Genomic DNA, 20536 nt, shown 5'->3' on the forward strand with positions numbered 1-20536 from the left:
AGTCATCATCAGTTCTTGTCCCCCACCACAACTTCGCATCACCTTCCAGGTACATGCTAACAAGAGTGATCGTTTGCTTTTCCGGGGTTCTGGAGGCTTTGAAGTACTGATTCATGTCCCACATGAAATTCTCCAATGCCTTCACATCTCTTGCGCCATAAAACGCCTTAGGTTCAGTAAATTTAATTTTCGTAAAGTCCCCACTGCTACTACCACCCGTAGTAGCATGCTCTGAATTCATCGTACCTACCATTCTCCTTAAGACGCCTAACTCATCAGTTAGATATTTCATGGAGTCTGCGAACATGGCCTTAACAACAACGATTTTTCCTTCCAAATCAGTATGCTTCTTAAATGCAGCCTGGATTGCAACAAGCATATCAGCAGCATAAGTGTCGAATGCTTGAATGTGAGCCATCATTGTAGCATCATTAGGATGGCGTACCGCATCGCCAATCCCGTCTTCCAAGTCCGCTACCCTATCAGTTAAGCACTCTTCTTACCAGCCATTATGATCTAACAATTTCAGGTACAAAAACTCGAGCAATACAGAGTAAATCTTCCAAAAACAAATCCAAAATAAAGAAATTTGTGCTCTGATACCCGAATTGTCACAACTGCAAATGTTCCAAGCAAATTTTTGCGCAACTATGACCCGGAAATATAGTGGTTTAGTGATCTCTTATCACCCACTCGTATTTCACCCTTATAAATTTGCACAAATGCAAACAGCCAACTTCACTAAGTTATGCAACGAAAGACTTACTTCGATTTTATCTTTTCCTTCACTAGCATCCCATACCACAAAGAGGGATTAATGCCATGCTGCGCTTCACAGAATTTGGGAAGCATTTTTAAAATCAACAAAATACTAAGGCAAACATCTAAGCCAACAAACTCACTTTTATTAGCTTAAGGGGAAGATTACAAAGTCTCTGTCCAACTAACACTTACAAGCTTATTCATTCTAAGCCTATAACAAAACATTCTCTACTGCAGTGTGGTTCCCTATACATGAAGACCTTACATTTGCAAAGGTTATCTGGCCTATTCATAATGCCAAGAACCAGACCAATCCGTGTGCAACTCATTTGCACGGCCTATGAACAACCATCTGTCCATGGTCAGTTGCCCTAACCACCTATATGCTTGTTTAACTGCTACCTTTCTTGCTAGCTTGCAGAATGGCGCCACACTTGTCTTGAACTGTTAGGATATGCCAAACTCGGTTATAAAGTGTCTCTAACTTGCTCTGGCATGCGTGTGTTGCACACACACTCGTAACTGACAGCTTGAACTCATATCCGGCAATCAGTGTGATGCACTCAACTTGGCTCGTGCCAATGTTCGGCAATGAGTGTGCTTCACTCAAGTTGGCCTCTGCCAAGTACATCAACAGTTGCGCTTCATTCAACTTGGCCTCTGCCAAGTATGACAATGGTTGTGCTACATTTATCCCGGACATGTACTTAACTTATTTGGATGCCAACATACAAATAAATCATGTGTTTTGCTTAGTTCAACTTCATGCTTCAGATGCATCACTTGCATTCTTTTTGCCGAGCAATAATCATCAATGGCGCATTTGGCAACGCCACTATTGCCTATGCATTGTCCAAGCCTTGGCCAATGCCTAAGTCATTCCATGACTTGCATTTCATCTTTTATTCCTTCCTTGGGCTGGGCTAACTCTGAATAAGGATATACAACACTCGCATAATATATCATGTGCTAAGTAGCCTTTCTTGTCTCAGCCATGTTGGCGCTACATCGTCGGACTGTGCAGCTCTATTAGCCAGGCCACAACTTCAGCATTGCGCAGTCTTTGCACTTTACTGTTGGGACCGGTTATAGATGTCTTAAATGAAATAGGCGAATATGGTTTTGGATTATTTGAAAATTAGTTAACGTTTTGGCGTCTTTGCTTCCATGGCACTTTCTTGTTTTATCTAACTGACATGGGTCAAGCCTATTTCTTTTTGAAACAGAGGGAGTATTATTTTGCAATTTTGAAAATGGATATTTCGTTCAAGCTAGAGCCCCTAGAATTTTTGGTCCGGTCTGCACTCAGCCAGGCCTCATTAAATCATTGTTAGTGTAGAATGGTGCTGTCAGTTGTGACGATGATTCTCTATCACTAGGACCTTTGTTTTTTTCTGCTTTTGTTTCTATGCAAAATTGCAAACTTACTTGCGCATCTGTTGGCAGAATAAATCAAGAGGGTGATGGAATCATGAGAATTAAGATATTTGATAACAATTAGACTCATTCAGCCAAAATATACACAATGAAACTAGGAAGATTGACAACCCAAAATAACATCCATACAAAAAGAGGCAAATTTCAAAGTATTACATTGGTTTTTTCTTCTAATCTGAGTCAGAATCATGATTAACGGGGGACCTTACTGACCTACTATTATAACCATTGCCGGTTTCCTCTTCATCATCTTCGTCCTTCTTCCTTTCATTGATTATACCTGAGAAATAAATTTGTATAAACACACAGGACATGGTATCAGCAAATGTTGAATAACAAGCAAAGGTGCTGCTGGTCTGAATTCTTACGTTATTTCCTTACAGTAATCTGGACTATCTAATTAGATAACAGATTCAGGTGAGATACGAGAATGGTTTGTCCATTATACAGACAATATTATTCATCGCTAAGAAATGTAAACAATGTATGTGACACTCAAATTTATACTTTATATAGTGGAATGGACAAGAAGCTCATGGAAGCTGAACTATTCGTGTATTACACAAGGTGAGTACAAAGAGGGCTCAAATTGCAAATGCAATATGAATGATGTAGAGACCAGCCATGGCTGAGATAAAAGATTATGATAAACGAGGATATGAGTATATTAATCATGCCACAAAATTTCAGGATAAGGCACAGCGATGATACAAATATAGAAGCTTAGATAACACTTGAATAATGAGTATCCGGAAGTAAATAAAGTCAAGAGAAAGTACCACCTTTCTTTATGAGTAGTTTCTCTAGTCTCGCTGTGGTGAAATCATCTTTGGCTCCCAAATCTTGAAAACCCACCAACCTATCTACTGAAATTCCCTTGCTAAAAGAAGGCGTAAAAATGGCTAAGACAATCTCCACCATATTTTCCTTAAACCGCAAATATAAAACTTAAATATGCCTAACAAGTAACAATAAAGTATACTGCTGTGGAATAATTTTACCATCTTTCAGTTTTCATCATTACAGGTAAATCCAAATAAAAAGTAAGCCTCACCTGAATAAGATGACGCAGGGCAAAGTTTTCACTCCAAGTTTGGTAACAAAGAAGGGTGAATTCTGCATATAGGTCAAATTCTATCAAGCCCAGAAACAGCAGACCAAGAGAGGGTCTAACATCAAACCAAGAGAGGGTCTAACATCATTGAGGTCAAATTCTATACAAGCTTTATTAATGCAAAACCGTCAAAGTATAACACTCAGCAAATATTGCTAATTTTATGTTCACTAACGATAAGCATGAGATTGCTTTCATCTTATTACAAGAACACCCCCTTGGCTGCATACTTGCCCGTCAAGGGATCAAGCATTACATGTATCATTCAAATTCTATGCAACATGTTTCAACTTTCGATGGAATCAGCAAACTTACAAACTCTATTTTAACAATAGATTTCCAAAACCAACAGAACAAGAGAGGATCTAAGATGAATCTACATTCAAATTTTATGATTGCAAAACCGTCTGAGTATAACACCCAGCAAATACTGCTACTTATGTTCACTAACGATAAGCATGAGATTGCTTTAATCTTTTTATAAGAACACCGCCTTGGTACTTGTCTTAAATTTAACAGCATGCATATGCAACATGTTTCAACTTTTGATGGAATCGGCGAACTCAAACTCTATTTTAACAACAGACAGTTACAAGATAAACATACATGCATAGACCATATAAAAAAAACACCTGAAATACCCTTTACAACATATAGGTGCAAAATAAAAGACATACAATTATCATAATATTATTACAGGCAATGACTAAATACAACCCATGCCTTGACTAAATACAACCTCACTCAAAAAGTAAAATAATTATGAACCTTAAATAATCTGGGTTAGGAAACCTTCCTGTAAACTTCATCTTCTCGCCCAATTCTAGGTTTTCTTTGTTAGACTTTTTTGTGTTTTGCGCAACAAACCCATATGGTTAAAGTAATTCTTGTTTAGTTCAAGTTAAACATGATTTGTCGTAATCTGTTTTATGTTTTGTTTATGGCTTAATCTTGCTCCAAAGACTAGTTTAAGGTTTAATGCTAGATAAGGTTGAGTCGCATGACATGTCCTATGAGATGTCCAATGTAGCCATGAGGTGTCCTCCAACTCATGATGGAAAGGTTGGAGTGACATTTATCAAGCATGACTAGGACTCTCTTCTAGCCTCACAAGTGGGAGGAAATAGAAGTTAATAATAAGTCATGAAAGTTTAAGTGTTTTGTGTGTGCTATTTCCTTGTACTACAATCTGATTTGGTATGCATAATATGTAGTGTTCTTGTTACATGTATGTTTTCATGTGTTGTTGAGTATGTTAATACTAGGTTCAAGTTTGTTTTCAACATAAGGTTAATTACCACAATGTTAAGAGCTTAATTGTGGTGTTATTGGAGCTGAAATTCCAACTTTCAACTTCTATTTCGCCTGGCTATTACATATTCAGCAGCTAGGGTGATCGTAAGGTTGAAGTTTTGACTATTACATATTCAGCAGCTAGGGTGATCGTAAGGTTGAAGTTTTGGGTTTTCTTTCTAAGGTTATAGTTCTTCTTATATATGGCGGTTTAGTACTTCATGCTTGATGGGCTGGGACTAAAAAATCAGGACAACAAGTATTGAAACAGTTGTAGATATGGACTTCTCTATATGGTGGTTTTGTTGCAAGTATAGGTCTGAATTTTTTCTGTTTTGAGAAGTTGTAACTTGTAATAGTTTGTAGCTTCCTTTACTCGACTAAATGTTGCCAAAGTGATGCCTTGAGAGTATGTGGAAGTGTTTTAATGAGAATATATGTGGTTTTGGTGGTTTGTTTGATTCATTCAGAAATTATAAACATGAATCTTGCCCAAAAGTGTTTTGTGTTTATGAAATCTGATGTGAATCAAGTCTCATATGTGTGAAAGCTTTTCATATGATAATTTGGTCTTAAACTTATTATGACTCATTGTATGTCTTATTTTCTGACCAAAGATGAATTGTGATGATACGGAGTCTTGTTTTTTGAGTTTAAGATGTTTTGCTTATTAACATGCTATTTACTTGGTTTATGCTATAGTTGTATAAAGTAATAATAAGAATGTATATGTTGTGTGAATCTGAATTTCCGTTGAATTGTGATTGTGGTTTATCATCAAGTTTATTCCATGTCGTGTTTGAATCTAAAATTCAGTGGGAGTGGTGTTTGTAGCTTGTTTATCATCATTCTCTTATTCTTGTAAGGTTTGTATGCTTATAAAGTAGTCTCTAGTTTGAGATGAAGCATATTGTGGTTGAAGTCGTGGCTTTATTATCATGTTTGTTTCCTTACTTTTGTAAGGTGTATATGATCGTAAAACAATTTCTGGTATGAAATGTAGTTCTCATTCGATATTATTAAATGTCCTAAAGTTCTTGATCACATTAGAATACGAGCATAGTGCTTAATTCAAGCAAGACAATGGAGATATCATTAAGGAGAAAATGCGGGTGGCGTAAGGGCATATGTCGTGCTGCTTGTATAGCGTCGAGCCAAGCCAATAGATTTGCAAGTGCAATTCAGTTTTGGCATAAGGTTGAGCCAAATAAAGTTTTCAATTTCAGTTTGGTTTCAGCATAAAGCTAAACCAATAAAAATGTTTTATGTTTTTGGAAAATAAAATGTTTTATTTGAGAATAATAGGCCGTCTAGTTTTCTGATTGTAGAAATGGCTTACACATCTTAAATGTGACGTGTAGGCCTCTATGGTCGAAGACTAACGTACTATTTGACTCGAGTGTGCGGCTAGCATAAAAATTCTTCTATAAAGTTTTTTTAAGAAAAGTTTTGTTGCTTAAACAAGTGGGAGATGTTAGACATTTTTTTGTTTTGCGCAACAAATCCATATGGTTAAAGTAATTCTTGTTTAGTTCAAGTTAAACATGATTTGTTGTAATCTGTTCTATGTTTTGTTTATGATTTGTTGTAGTCATGCTTAATCTTGCTCCAAAGACTAGCTTAAGGTTAATGCTAGATAAGGTTGAGTCTAAGCATGACATGTCCTTTAGCTTGACATGTCCTATGTAGCCATGAGGTGTCCTCCAACTCATGATGGAAAGGACATGTAGCAAGCTTGACTAGGACTCTCTTCTAGCCTCACAAGTTCTTTTTAAAAACGTTTTCATCCATCGTGAAGTAATGTGAGGAAATAGAAGTTGATAATAAGTCATGATAAGTGTTTTGTGTGTTCTAATTCCTTGTACTACAATCTGATTTGGTATGCATAATATGTAGTGTTCTTGTTACATGTAGTGATGTTTTCATGTGTTGTTGAGTATGTTAATATTAGGTTCAAGTCTGGTTTCAGCATAAGGTTAGTTACTACAGTGTTCAGGTCTTAATTGTGGTGCTATTGGAGCTGAAATTCCAACATTCTTCTCATGTTCATCTTTAAGTAAAAATTAAAAGAACTATAACGCAACTGATTCTCTATCTATGATTGTATGTCATCTGGTCGGCATAGGGTTTTTACAATTTCTTCGATTTACCAAGAAAATTCCAATTCTTAAAAAATCAATTCTATTAAACCTTAAAAATCTACATAACATAGTTTTGATATTATTCATTATGGTGTTTTGTTCTTGTTCGGTAATCAACTTCTACCATAAACAATTAAACATCATATATCGATTGTGCCTGAGAAACAAGATCGAGATTCTGAAACAAAAACATTTTTTTGTGCTAAATAGTTTGTGATTCCTAAATGTTGCCAGAACTCAGTCTTGTTACGAATTGTAAGCTCTTCATGATTCCTGAACGATTAAAAAAACCATTGTCTTTCCAACATTGCAAAATCTGCTGGTAGTTTTTTTCTTATAATAATGGCTAAGAGGATAGAACACCGAAGAATATTAAGGAGGGTTTTTGTTGCCTACTTAATTTTGGTTTAGAATTTTTTTGACTTATATAAGAAGGTTGTATTTAAACTATTTGTGGGTTGTATTTAGTCATAGATTGTGATATTATGTAAACAAAAATGGTGATACTTTAGTCATGCAATTGAAACTACGCCTTTTTACAAGATACCCCTAGGCACAGATTTCTAAAACCAAGTTATACCTGGTTGGATCTTATCAGGAACTTCCAAATCATTTATTAGGTTGTTAGGGAGACACAAGTAGTAGAAACATTTGTTAACACAAATGAAACCTTGTTCTAAATCATAGGTTTGATTGGTACAGTGATAAACAACCGAGCGGACAGTTGAATTAAGGTTCACTATCGAATAAAAGACATGTTTGGACTAACCTCAGCATCAAGTCTAATGAACTTCGTATCCAAATGGCATGGTGCAAGGGATTTCAAATGCTTATCCATTATCCTGTAAAGGCCAAAGAATGAATGAATAGAAGATTGTAACTGAATAATATATATGCTGAAGTCTTGGTAAGAAATTTACTTGCAACGGTAAAACTCCCGATGGTAAAAGTGGCAAATCACTTTCTCTGTCCCGGTAACTTCACCCAAGAAGTCCCCTTCGGATATATCCCGATATTCTCCATGCCCCTGCCTTTGTAAAGCTTGCCGTTTCTCAGATTCTTTCTGCCACAGTAAGACATCATATAGCATCCTTCCCATTTAAGGTTACATTTTCTTATAGAAGGGTAAATCAGGAGTAGTATATTGCCATACCTTGAGTGCTGCAATCCTATCTGCATGCAGCTTTTCCAGTTCTGGATCCTGATTTTAACCGACAGAATCAAACCATCATGGACGGTAGATATTAATTCTTATGACTCTCACCCACTGAAAAATTACTTACTAAACAGATAACGATCACTGGTCCCATTTGAGAAGAAAAGAAAATCCGCAATTCATATATGTTAAAGTTCACAAACATGAATTAGTGATGAGTGATAGAAAAGGAAGAGTACATATGGAGTAAAAAAGTTCCCGACTTACATCCATCAACTCGTCAAGATCAAATTCTTCATTGGCTGTACTAGAGGTGGCTGCTTTTTCACTATTTAGCATTTCCTGCATTATTAAAGCATATTATATCATACTAATCACTCACCAGCAAGAAAGAGCAAAAGAAACTGAATAGATTAAGATTCTACTTCATTAATATTTTCAGATTCTTTACAAATTAAATATCAAATTACATTGGAAAACCTCAATCAAATATGTTTTCATCCATTTTGCTTATAAATATGATCTGTGTTATACATTACGAAGTCTATAATAACCACTGCATGAGGAGATGTTCAACATAACACAGCTATGAACTCTGGACTGCAGTCATAATTCAATATCAGGTGAATGGCATTCCACCAAAAACTTCTATACCTACCCATAGCCCACTTGATCATAATGATAAATTCCCAATCGAAAGGTAAAAGAATTGGAAATAAAAGGACATTATCGAGTCCCACCGAAGAAAGACCGAAACAAATAAAAGAAACTATGAAACACCAGAAACAAGCTTCATCAAGATTAATTCTTTAGAACAAAATAAAACCAGGAACAAAAACCAACTCTGAGAAACTATGCAAGAATGTGTACATATTTACTGTGTCATTTCAAAGGTCTTACTCACAGAAAAGTAACACGAAAACTACCAGCATTTTTTTTCCAAAAACAAACTAATTTACAAAAATGGTAATGTCTATTAGTGTCAATATCAACAAATCCCCACCCAATCATTAAATCAAGTTTGTTTAATTGCCGCACAAGGGGTTTGATAAAAAATTGAACTTGAACTAAAAATTACGCAAGGAAAACGAGAATACGCGGATCTAATAAAGGTAAAGCTTTGAAGTAATAGTAAAAGGAATACCTTCTGATAATCACGAGCAGCTGCTGCCATTACATTCCCTAAATTCAAATTAGACATCTTCGATTTAAACCCTTCTGGATCCATTTTTTCTCTGTCTCTCCTCTTTCAGATTCCAACTTGGAGTGTTATTATTCTTTCCTGTATTCAAAACAACAGCGATTGGTTAAAAGGAACCTCTAATCAATCACAAACAACACCAAAATGATTTCACTTCCATCATCATTGAAATTGATTAAGAGTATCTCACCTCAACGATAGAAACACAATCTCCCCCAGAAAAAATTTCACCAGCAGATTCTTTTGGGCCAAAAGGCTGAGACTTTGGTTCAAAATGGTTTTTACAAGATCCGATTCTGTAATCCAACGGTTAAAATCAAAACAGTTATATAAACGGTCGTGATTTTATTAACTCGATGTGTGTCCTTCTTCTCCCTTTAGGTCCGCTCTCTCCTCCTTGCCGTTCCCCGCTTTCTGAGTACCTCTATCTATTTTCTACTGCTGAGAGTGCCCAGAGAGAATGGCAGGAAAAAACTAGGGCTTTATCAAAAAGTGAGTCCTTTTTCTAAAACCCTATTCTACAAAAACGAGCTCAGAAATGGCGAAAGAGAATGAGGTTCGTTTTATTTCATCTTCTATCAAACTAAAACCTTATACATGTCTACTCCCAAATCAACGCAATTCTCTTCCAATCTTCTCCAACCTTCCATTCTGTTCTCAAACCTTATCTTTAAACCTAACTAAAACAAAAGAATCAATTACTCAATTCTTTAATAAAATTCAAACTCTTACAAAACCTAGAAATTTACTTTCTAAATCGTCTCTTCTGTGTTCGTCTTCATTATCTTTAGTTCAACAAGGTCAAGAGTCGAATCAAAATGTATCAGTAGAAGTTAAAGAACCTCAATTGAAAGGTCATGTACAAAGTAGTCGGCAGCATGGGAAAGAAGATGAAGAGAGGGTTTTGATTAGTGAGGTTTTGATTAGGAATAAAGATGGTGAGGAATTGGAAAGGAAAGATCTTGAAGCTGAAGCTGCTGAGGCTTTGAAAGCATGTCGACCTAATTCTGCATTAACAGTTCGTGAGGTTCAAGAAGATGTACATCGGATTATGGAACGGGGGTATTTCAGTTCTTGTACACCTGTTGCTGTTGATACTCGAGATGGAATTCGCTTAATTTTTCAGGTAACATTTACAGCTTTTTATAAACACTTGGGAATCGCAGTAATTTTCTAGAATTTAGTCAGTATCTGTTCCTTGGACGCTAAGTACTGGTATTCAGAACATTTGTTTGTTCTTGTTGGATTGCTTCTTGACATCTCCAAGCTATATTTGGAATAGTCATTCATAACATTGTCTTCTTGAATTTGTTTGTAAAAAATTTATCTTTCAGACTGTTTTAATTTAGGGAAATGTTACATTCTTGTTTAGTTTGTTTACCATGGCGTAATATTTTGGGTTCATTCTGGTGTACAAGGTAGAAAAAAACCAAGAATTCCAAGGGTTGATATGTGAAGGAGCAAATGTTCTTCCGGCAAAATTTTTAGAGGACGCATTCCATGGTGGACACAGTAAATTTCTTAAGCAGTATAATTGCTTCTTCAATTTTTTCAGAATAAAGTTGTTGTCTTTTGTGGCTTGAATAAGTCAATTAGTGTTCTAGAAGACCCTCATTTAGTTAAACTCTAGGTGTCAAGTTGTGCAGGGAAAGTTGTCAATATTCGGCGTTTGAATGAAGTGATAAACTCCATTGATGGGTGGTACAGGGACCGTGGCCTATTTGGTTTGGTTTGTTTTCTTCATCTTTACACAGAAGTTTCAGATATTTAGAATCAGCTTTCTGATGGTTCACGTTAGCCATGGCCACCTTTCTTACTCTATATTGCTATCATCTGTACAGGTTTCAGATCTTGAAATTCTTTCTGGTGGCATCATTAAGCTACAAGTCTCTGAAGCTGAGGTCAATAATATCTCTATCCGCTTTCTTGATAGGAAGACGTGAGAATCCTGCTTCTTTATAATTCATCCTAGCAACTGCAAACATAAGTAATTTTTTACTAATATAAGACGAATTTACTGGTACTTCAGAGGTGAACCGACTACTGGGAAGACAAGGCCAGAAACCATTCTTCGGCAGCTCACAACTAAGAAGGGACAGGTGTGCCACGAACCTGGAGACTTTATTCAGTCACTTGTTAATATACGAGCTCTTTAATTGATGAATATTTATGGGTAATTATTTCTAATTGATGTATGTATAGCATGTATATGTGTACACAATAAGGATTGTGGATAGAGATTTATAAGATCTAGCAGTAACAATGTGGCTTAAGAGATGGATGCTGACTAGACTGATGAATAAAAATGTGAGAATGATATGTTATAAACCTATAATTTGCAGCACTTGATACTCCTATTCGTTTAACCTCGGATATGTTATGAAGTGTCTTTGGTGAGAACTTTATCTGAATCATTCAACCAATAGCTTGTATGAGATCATTGAGTTCACGTAGTCGTGCTAATTTATAATAAATATTAACTTTGTGATTCCATAAAAGATCTACAAGAGAAAATTCTTGTGAGAGACGAAAAAATAGAAGTTCTAGAAAAGGAGAAAGTGAAGGAAGAAATATAGCCAGTGTAAATTATCCTTATCGTGAAGTATCTGTGCTTGTTTAGCAGGTCAAGTGATTCAAACGGCCCTTTCTTTGTTATAGCTTGTATTTTGTTCATCATCTTTACCATTTAGATTAAGCGTGTTATCCACTAATATCTCCACCATGTTCTGTATGATTAAGTGTCCTTATATATATCCTCTTCAGGTTTACAGCATGCTTCAAGGTAAAAGAGATGTGGAGACTGTACTAGCAATGGGAATTATGGAAGATGTAAGCATTATTCCCCAGCCAGCTGGAGGTAATTTTTCTGTAGTCATTCCTTAGTTTCATTTTTTGATTTATATATATCCTATGAAACTCAAATTCTTATATGTTTGCAGATACTGGTAAAGTTGATTTGACAATGAATTGTGTTGAGCGTGTTAGTGGAGGTTTCTCTGCTGGTGGTGGAATTTCAAGTGGGTAAGTGATGCAGGGCGACCCCTCGTTGCATAATGTGTCTTGATTCTTTCATACTTGCTCCGGGTACTCTTGCAAACCAGGAGTCCAGATTTAGCCTTTTACAACCTAGCTAATCTAGTTATATAATTCTCCGTGCTTACTGGATGATGGCAGTAAGCTGTTACTTTTTATGAGATTGAGATGTTTGTTGTAGGTGTATCTAAAATATTCTATATGCATATCTACAATTTTGGTATTATTCATGTGACTTCAGGAAAAATAATTTCCTAAGTGAATTGTCTACCAAACTAACATATGAAATAGGTAACATACACGTTAGAAACTCACAAATGAATGATTCGTGTATTCATATAATGTACCTTAATTATTGTGGTTCTGGTACACTGAAATGATGTGCTCGTAGAGGCATAAGCAATTAGCGATCCTGTCATATTTGCAGTTTACTATAAACTTAATTTGATTTCATATCTCTTGTTCATTAGGCATTTTTCCTAATAGATATTTGGTAATACCTCAATGCAGGATAACAAGTGGCCCCCTGTCAGGACTAGTTGGAAGGTAAGTTTCATTTCACTGTGTAGTTCCATTATGTGTTGCCCTATGTGATTCATATGATGCGTTCAAATGATTTATCTGACTTGCTTTTTTTGCTAGAGTGCTGATCTGCTCATGTTTCTTTTGGTTTTCGTTTGCAGCTTTGCTTATTCTCATAGGAACGTTTTTGGAAGAAATCAAAAGCTAAATGTATCATGGGAAAGGGGTCAAATTGACTCTATTTTTCGCATAAATTATACAGACCCCTGGATTGAAGGGGATGATAAGCGTACATCAAGATCCATTATGGTTCAGGTAATTTAAAGCCAGTCTGTATCACTAAACTCTCTACACTGGAAGAGTGACTGACTAGTAATTCCGTGTGTCCTTGTATAGAACTCAAGAACACCAGGAACACTAGTTCATGGAAACCAGCCTGATAATAGTAATGTGACAATTGGTCGGGTTACAGCTGGTGTCGAATTCAGTCGACCTCTAAGACCGACGTGGAATGGAACCGCTGGGATTATTTTTCAGGTATTTTCAGTGCATGTATAATTGATAGCAACGGATATGTCAAAATGTGAAAACAAGGAGCTACATAAGTTTGTCTATGATTATCTTCATATTCACAACTGAATAGAGGCTAAGACATACATCTTGGTTTTCTTTCATCTATGGTTAACAGTTATCTAACGCCCATTTCACAGTAGTGCCACTATCACTATGTAGTATACTATGAAAAACCATTTGTCTTTGCCTCTATTTACTTGTGAATTTTCTTTTCAATTTTAATTAAATGCACATTGTATACGCTTGTTGTGAATTGTGATACATAAGGTGCATATCTTTTTTAAATGAATGACATAAACAAGAAGTCTGTTTTGGTGGCTCAAGAAAATAGCACCATAGTATCCCAGATCTTCAGTTTACCTTCACAGAAGTGGCCAGCCACTACTTACTTCTAAACATGCCAAAGTCAAACCCATCATCTTATGTGGGCCTACTCACAGATAGTGGCAAGGAGTGGTTAACCACAAGTAGGATTGACATAAAAGTTTTGAAGCATAAAATTGAGAATTACTCACGTCTGGATTAATAGTTCCTATATATTCATTCTGCAAATTTATATGTACTTTGAAACACAAATTTGTGAAATAAATGATAGGGGAAACTTTTTTGTTAGTATTTCACTTGAATTCACATATTGGTGTTTGTATACCTCATTGTGTGGTAATTATAAATATTTCAGCGAGCAGGTGCCCGCAATGAGGGAGGGAGTCCCCTTATCAAGGACTACTACAGCAGCCCATTGACTGCTAGGTACGGGATTGTTGCATCAGATGTTTAACATAGTTACAGCTGCCGTAAAATATTTGTGATCATATTCCACTTTCTGATCTTTTACAGTGGCAATCCTCATGATGACATGCTTCTTGCCAAACTTGAGAGCGTCTACACTGATTCTGGTGATCATGGATCCTCATTGGTGGGTGCTTGAATTCTGGCTGCTCAATTGCTGATATATGGTTGACTATTTTAAGAGAGGCAGCATATTTATCTTTTATTGAGTTGTCTTCCCTATTTCTCTACAGTTTGTTTTCAACATGGAACAAGGTCTTCCTGTTTTGCCTGAGTGGCTGTGTTTTAACAGAGTGAATGCCCGGGTGAGGAAGGGTGTAGACATTGGTCCAGCCCGGCTTCTGTTGAGGTAATGCACATTTCTTTCCATTCGGGTGCTGTGCATTGAAGTTTTAGACTACGGGTTCCGGTGTGGCATCACCACTGCTGTTGCATTTTGTATTTTAGTTCCTTTGTGTATGCATGGATATAGGGATGAAAATAGATTAAGTCTTTGAATTCTGATCCTTCTTGTTTGCAATTTTTTCGTTGCTATGTAGTTTCTCTGGAGGCCATGTGGTGGGAAATTTTTCTCCACATGAAGCCTTTGCCATTGGTGGAACCAACAGCGTCAGAGGATACGAAGAAGGTGCTGTAGGATCTGGTCGATCATATGTCGTTGGTAGCGGAGAAATTTCCTTCCCCATGGTATGAGAATTATATAACATGTTCTCCCATATAGTACTTGCTCTTCTATATGCTTACCCTAGCCTTGCTACTAGTAGTTCACCTTCCCCTCACAATCAAAGAGTCAAAATATTTTCGGTGTCCACGACCAATGTTGCCGTGGGATTTGGATTACTCACCTTAGTTGGATTAAGATACCTCATTTGGTGTGTAACACTTCTCTTGGAAGATTTTGTTGCAATATCGTGCTTGTTGAACCTTCCAGCTTTGGACCATGTAAATAGAAATAGTTTATGCGAGTTGTTCTCTATATTTAATTGGGTTGTTCTAGTTACTCCGTCCAAGTTTGGTTCAGACCTTGAAAACCTGTACTGCTTTTTTTTATCTCAATGTATAGACTACTTGTTTGCTTCTGATGATGTGCCTCTCTTCATTTTTCCTCATTGGCACTATACGCATTTAACATCTATACCATCTCCATCTTTGCAGTTTGGGCCAGTAGAAGGGGCACTTTTTACAGACTATGGAAGTGATCTAGGATCAGGCCCGATGGTACCTGGTATGTTTTTTTAATCTTTCTCTACCTATTTGCTGGTGTTGTTAGTTTGACATTGTGAAGATAGCAGAGATAAGGTTAAAGAAACCAATACAGGCCATACTCAACACATTGGCCAGCAGAAATGGTGTTTCTATGTTTAAAAAGATGGTGGTCAATAAACTTCATTCTGTAATAATGAAGTGTATCAGTGGGGTTTGAGTAACAATTTATCCTAATAGTCATGTTGTGGATGATCAACTGGTGATCCCGATCAAGACTTCTTCCTTACATTATTACTTATTCTTTCTTGCAATCCTAATTTAGGTGATCCTGCTGGAGCACGATTGAAACCTGGAAGTGGCTATGGATATGGTTTTGGTATCCGAGTGGACTCTCCTTTGGGCCCTCTTCGGTTGGAATATGCGTTCAATGATAGATCAGCCAGAAGATTTCATTTTGGGGTTGGGCACAGAAATTAGGCTCTTTTTTTTGCATTTTATATTCTTATACCTTCATGGATATATGCTTTCAAACTATGTAATCTACGTTTTTATGATAGCTTTCTCATTTCTTTTTAAATTTTTTTTATGTTGGATCCCCATTTTATCTTTCCGTTCAATTCTTTTGGAGGCCTGATCTCTTGGAAACCATTTTCGGTTTTCAGGGATAGTTTGCTATTTTTTGTTTATGGTCAAGAAAAGTGTCAGGTTCCCTTTGACTGTTCCTTGAATCTGATATCTTTTGTTTACGTTTGAACAAGGAGTGACAGTAGTATGACGGGACAGTTACACCGGCGGACCTTAACTATGTTGTGCAAGACATGTCTATAGTCGTTGTTGGTTTGTCTTGTGGGCTACTGGATTGCTAGAATTTCCCAAGAGCATAGGACTTAGATGAGATGCGTCCAGTGTACACTACTAGCACATGGTGCTCGGGAGATGAGGAAAAAGTAACTAACTATGTTACCTCATCTGCCTGGCATCTAGTATCGGGAGGGACTTTGTGCCTTTGAGCATATAACCTGTGAACCACTCTTTTAGTGAGGAGTGAAGACTCTGGCCTTCAGTATGACAAGTGAAAACGATTTTCCAGTACTTTTTTAGTGTCAGCATCTCCTGATAGGGATCTCTCTCGTATCCTGGCTGCTGTAGGGGGGAATCTAGGGGTTCTTCTCATCAGCTAAGAATCTGAAGAATTTTGCTTCCACCATAACCAAGTGATTGCTAAAATATGACAAGTGCACTACCCTGTTGGTCTCCTATTTTCTGGAGCAGGTAGTCTCATTTGTTTTTAAAAAGTTTTTTATTTCTTTTGCCATCCGTTCATTTTTGGGGTCTGGAGCCTGTTTGCTACGCATACAAGCAGAGTAGACTAGCTCTCAGCCATGCAGCAAACCACACAATGAGAATTGACTAGACTATGCAGCGAAGCACATCTCAGATTTTCGTGCAGCATGCAGTTGTACAAATACTTCACAGATGAATCTCTAGACTCTTCTAAGTTTTGACATTGGAACTCTGGGATATACAGTGACATAGTGATTAACACCCTACAAATATAACAGACAACATAAACACACAATAAAGAAGGCTTGCACAACAAATGGACTTTTTATTCCTGTCTCTATAAAGAAGGCTTTCATAGCCTTTGCCTGCGTTCAGAAAGCTGCAGCTTTCAAAGACATGATAGACAAGTTTGCAATCTCGCAGCACCATAATAAAGAAGGCTTGCACAATGAATGGACCTTTTATTTCTGTGTCTATAAAGAAGGCTTGCACAGTCTCTTCCTGTTTCTTTGTACAGGTCAGACTACTACACCTACACAAAGCTACTGATCAGACTACACCTACACAAAGCTGCATCTTTTAAAGATAATAGACAAGTTTGCTGTCTCGCAACACCACAATGGACTGTACATACTATATTGTTTCATCAAAAAAATCTTGCAAAACCTAAAGATCAGAACCATGCTATGCATGTATGCCGACAGATAATTATTTTAACTATTAGTAAACATAGCTATCATTTGTGAAGCCAAACAAATATTATCAGCTGCAATGAGCATCAAGAACTCCAAATATCAATAGTGTTCCAAGAACAAAAAATGAAATTTAACCTAAAACACCAAGTTACATAGAGATGAATCATAAGTTTCTCTGAAAACAAAGTCATCTGTCTACGCATACATCATTTTAAAACTACAGTTGGTTGCCTATCAACAAATTCTGCGTGACAGGGTTAACTAGAATTTCATATACTTCTAGGAGAATTAGCGACTGTAGTAAAGGTGGCACATGGTTAAAAAAATGGTGAATAATACACAGATGAGGATGGTAATACAGGCATCAAACAACAACATGATCAGTTGGTTGCCTATCAACAAATTCTGTGTGACAGGGTTAACTAGCATATACACAACTTGTCAGCAGTCGCAGGAACAATAGCTCAGGGTAACCTTCTGCCTAGTCTCTACCAACAACCGGACGAATCAAGGTCCGATTACAGCATATCCCCATCCTGATTGATCTTTAGAAGTACTGTATACTAACAGTTAAAACTACAGTTGCGAGGAAGATAACTGCATTCAATTACCACCAAAACTGATGGAATTGCCTCCTTACAAATTGAGCTTTTTCTTCTTCAGTAAGACTGTTCCTGATGGACTAGAGTTTTAACACTTTTCCTAACGAGCTAGCTTTAAGAAACATGCACTCAATAGCACTATCAATTGTTGCTATAGCCTATATTGTGTATGCGATCGAAGCACTTTAATCTGCTAATATATTACTTAATTGAGTTTTTCTTATTTTTGGACGATGAACTTATTATTATAGAGGATGAAACTAAAGTCGGGGAAAACAGAGCACTCCAAGAGACTTGTGTCTCAATTAGCTCTAACTAGTGACTTCCAGACAAGATCCAACTTATATGCATAATCACATTGCACCTTGTGCCATTATTACCACTGATACTGGAGGCAAATTCATCTAACTATCCAATATATGAGGCTTCGGCTGTGTAGCTCTAAATAAGATAATTCATCTTTTGTCAATAATATGAAGATCCTAAGACTATCAACTGATGAAATAAAATGATGTTAAACTGACCAAAACAATATAAAGATTGAACCAAAACAACTGCTAGCCAAACTTCACCAAATTCAATAACAATTACAAAGTAACCAATCAAATATCAAATGTTTCAGTATTTCTCTTATTTTCTAACATCATAATATCTAATCTCACATATTTCTTCTGTCAAAAATTATGCACTCCGCTTTACAACAAAAAATTGAATTCTGTAAAGGCTCAATTGTATATAATATACTCATTTTTCTCCGGCATTCATCAATAGAGAAATTCAATTATTCAACCATCTAAACCCTAAGTTGATGTATCTGTGACTATCCAATAAAAAGAATAAGGGTAAACAAAATGGAAGAATTAGTACCCATATATGCATCAAAAATCAACTCTCTCTCTCTGAACTTCCTTGTCAGTTTTAGTAGCCTCTTCTGATTTCACTGCCTCTTCTACTTTAGCCGCTTCTTCTTCTGCTTGCGCCTCAGCTTCTTCCTTGAGCTTCTCTTTATTCCTCTCTAAAGCTGCTGCAACCTCTTGTGGCATATATTTCTCATCATGTTTGGCAAGAACTTCACTTCCATTAAAATAATACTCCATACTTGTAGCTTTTTCAGATATAGATTTCCCATTTGAAGCCAATTCTTTACGAATTTCATCGGTTAATGGAAAAATAGCCCCTTCAACAATAGCAGAATGACCTTCACGGAATAAATCAGGAAGAGAACCTTCATACCTAACTAGAGTATCAGTAATCAAATCAGTAACAACAAATTCCATTGTAGCGGATGAAGAAGGAGTAATAACACTTCCTTCAAGAACTAATCCACCAAGTCTAAACCTGTTTTTACTTGGATTTGCTTTGTATTTCTCAAAAGCTTCAGTTGGTGTTACATAAAAAACCAATTGATCTTCAAAATTAACTAAAACAAGATATACAAAACCAGCAACTCCACCGAATGCTAAAGCGTAAGTCCATAGTCTCTGCTGCTGAAGTTTGCGAGCTCTAGCACCTATATCAATCTTATTAGGTCTTTTTGGTATTCTTTGGGATGAAAATTGACGGAAGAATTGAGATTCTGTTGATGGATTTTTATAGAGATTAGAAAATAAGGATGGGGATTGATTATGGATGATAGAAGTTAGTGGCCTGTTTGAAAATTGCCTAGTAGTGATTGTTTTGTTGATTAGTATACGAGATCCAAGAGATCTAAGACCCTTCCTGAATGCAGTCGCCATTTCGGGAGAGAAAGAGATACAGTTTTTCTTTGTTTTTCTTCTCTTTTTGCTTGAGAGGAAAGGCAAAAAGAATTACAGTTTTTAAGTTTTATATTTTTGCATATAGTCTGTTTCGATGTCACGAGTTTCTGGAAGCAGAAAAATTAGGGTACAAGATTTAGGGATTAGTTCTAAAAGCAAAAATGTTAACGTCCTGTGAATCGATAACATTTTATTTTTGGCATATCTTTCTCGTATCCAAACATGCTAGTTATTAAGCAAAAAAAAATGATCCTAAAAAATCTCTAATAAAGGGTGTAAATGTTTTTTTTTATGACACATATGATTTTAGACCTCCATTTAACATAAATACATCTTCAGAAGTTAGGTCCTACAAGTTGGGAACGATGAGATATTAAATACAAAGATGTTGAAGAAAGTCTTAATCACACCTTCGGATTCACCTTAATGTCAAATTTTTCGATAACTTTTTTAATTATTAGTTTTCATTAATTACTTATGGGGTCTCATATTTACTACATGTATAAACTCCTCTTAAGTAAAACTCTTAACATGACTTCCACATAAGATTTGTTACATTGGAGATGATCTTAGGAGAGCAGAGACCAGAATCGACTCACTAATTAAGACCTATCCCATATATCATTCGGACCTTGACCAAATTATCCATATTAAGTATGCTTGTTAGCTCCATAAACTCGCACCCCTTCCCCAAATAAAACCACCCCTATTAATTTTGCAACCGTCAAATTCTTATCGATTTTAGGAAAAACATCTCCATTAGGGTACTTGGTTACTGGACTATCACAACCATCATTTCTTGCGGCAAGTTTTATGTGTCTTGATAAAATCCTATTACTCTTATTTTCTGTTACTACGCAAACATTAAGTACAAACGATCTTATATCAATCATTATATCAAACATTAAGCATAAACCCATCAATATTTAAAATCCAAAAAGAAAAATTAAAAATAATTTTTAACTAAATAT

General features: G+C 36.2%; 3 protein-coding genes across 4 annotated transcripts; 1 reads left to right on the top strand and 2 right to left on the bottom strand.

The window, feature by feature from the left end:
* Positions 1-2223: 2223 nt before the first annotated feature.
* On the bottom strand, positions 2224-9412 carry LOC113321404 (thioredoxin domain-containing protein PLP3B-like). Its single transcript, XM_026569312.1, has 9 exons — positions 9295-9412; positions 9048-9185; positions 8171-8245; positions 7901-7948; positions 7668-7810; positions 7517-7589; positions 3254-3315; positions 2982-3079; positions 2224-2479 (listed from the first exon to the last, which is right to left on the bottom strand). Exons 2-9 carry the CDS (start codon positions 9129-9131, stop codon positions 2370-2372), a joined length of 693 nt encoding a protein of 230 aa, XP_026425097.1. The 5' UTR covers positions 9132-9185; positions 9295-9412; the 3' UTR covers positions 2224-2369.
* A 97-nt stretch (positions 9413-9509) lies between these two features.
* Positions 9510-15826, top strand: LOC113321403 (outer envelope protein 80, chloroplastic-like). Of its 2 annotated transcripts, none has more exons than XM_026569310.1 (16): positions 9510-10230; positions 10523-10616; positions 10751-10833; positions 10946-11043; positions 11134-11203; positions 11868-11961; positions 12044-12125; positions 12648-12683; positions 12821-12974; positions 13056-13196; positions 13912-13982; positions 14070-14148; positions 14255-14370; positions 14561-14708; positions 15177-15246; positions 15550-15826. In XM_026569310.1, exons 1-16 carry the CDS (start codon positions 9643-9645, stop codon positions 15702-15704), a joined length of 2079 nt encoding a protein of 692 aa, XP_026425095.1. In that variant the 5' UTR covers positions 9510-9642; the 3' UTR covers positions 15705-15826. The 2 variants fall into 2 exon arrangements, with proteins under 2 accessions (XP_026425095.1, XP_026425096.1); XM_026569311.1 differs by having other exon boundaries at positions 10523-10607.
* A 2522-nt stretch (positions 15827-18348) lies between these two features.
* Positions 18349-19686, bottom strand: LOC113321052 (cytochrome c-type biogenesis protein CcmE homolog, mitochondrial-like). Its single transcript, XM_026568932.1, has one exon. The coding sequence runs from the start codon at positions 19542-19544 to the stop codon at positions 18687-18689; it is 858 nt and encodes a 285-aa protein (XP_026424717.1). The 5' UTR covers positions 19545-19686; the 3' UTR covers positions 18349-18686.
* Positions 19687-20536: the final 850 nt, after the last annotated feature.

The sequence above is a fragment of the Papaver somniferum genome, chromosome 11 (genome assembly GCF_003573695.1).
Source record: "Papaver somniferum cultivar HN1 chromosome 11, ASM357369v1, whole genome shotgun sequence".
Lineage (NCBI taxonomy): Eukaryota > Viridiplantae > Streptophyta > Magnoliopsida > Ranunculales > Papaveraceae > Papaver > Papaver somniferum.

Excerpts from the sequence above, each read along its gene's own strand:
- LOC113321404 (XM_026569312.1), bottom strand. The coding sequence starts at position 9,131 with ATGGATCCAGAAGGGTTTAAATCGAAGATGTCTAATTTGAATTTAGGG. Across the intron at positions 8,246-9,047 it reads CTGCTCGTGATTATCAGAAG|GAAATGCTAAATAGTGAAAA; the intron begins GTATTCCTTTTA and ends TTAATAATGCAG. Across the intron at positions 7,949-8,170 it reads ATCTTGACGAGTTGATGGAT|GATCCAGAACTGGAAAAGCT; the intron begins GTAAGTCGGGAA and ends GGTTAAAATCAG.
- LOC113321403 (XM_026569310.1), top strand. The coding sequence starts at position 9,643 with ATGGCGAAAGAGAATGAGGTTCGTTTTATTTCATCTTCTATCAAACTA. Across the intron at positions 10,617-10,750 it reads CGCATTCCATGGTGGACACA|GGAAAGTTGTCAATATTCGG; the intron begins GTAAATTTCTTA and ends CAAGTTGTGCAG. Across the intron at positions 10,834-10,945 it reads ACCGTGGCCTATTTGGTTTG|GTTTCAGATCTTGAAATTCT; the intron begins GTTTGTTTTCTT and ends TCATCTGTACAG.
- LOC113321052 (XM_026568932.1), bottom strand. The coding sequence starts at position 19,544 with ATGGCGACTGCATTCAGGAAGGGTCTTAGATCTCTTGGATCTCGTATA.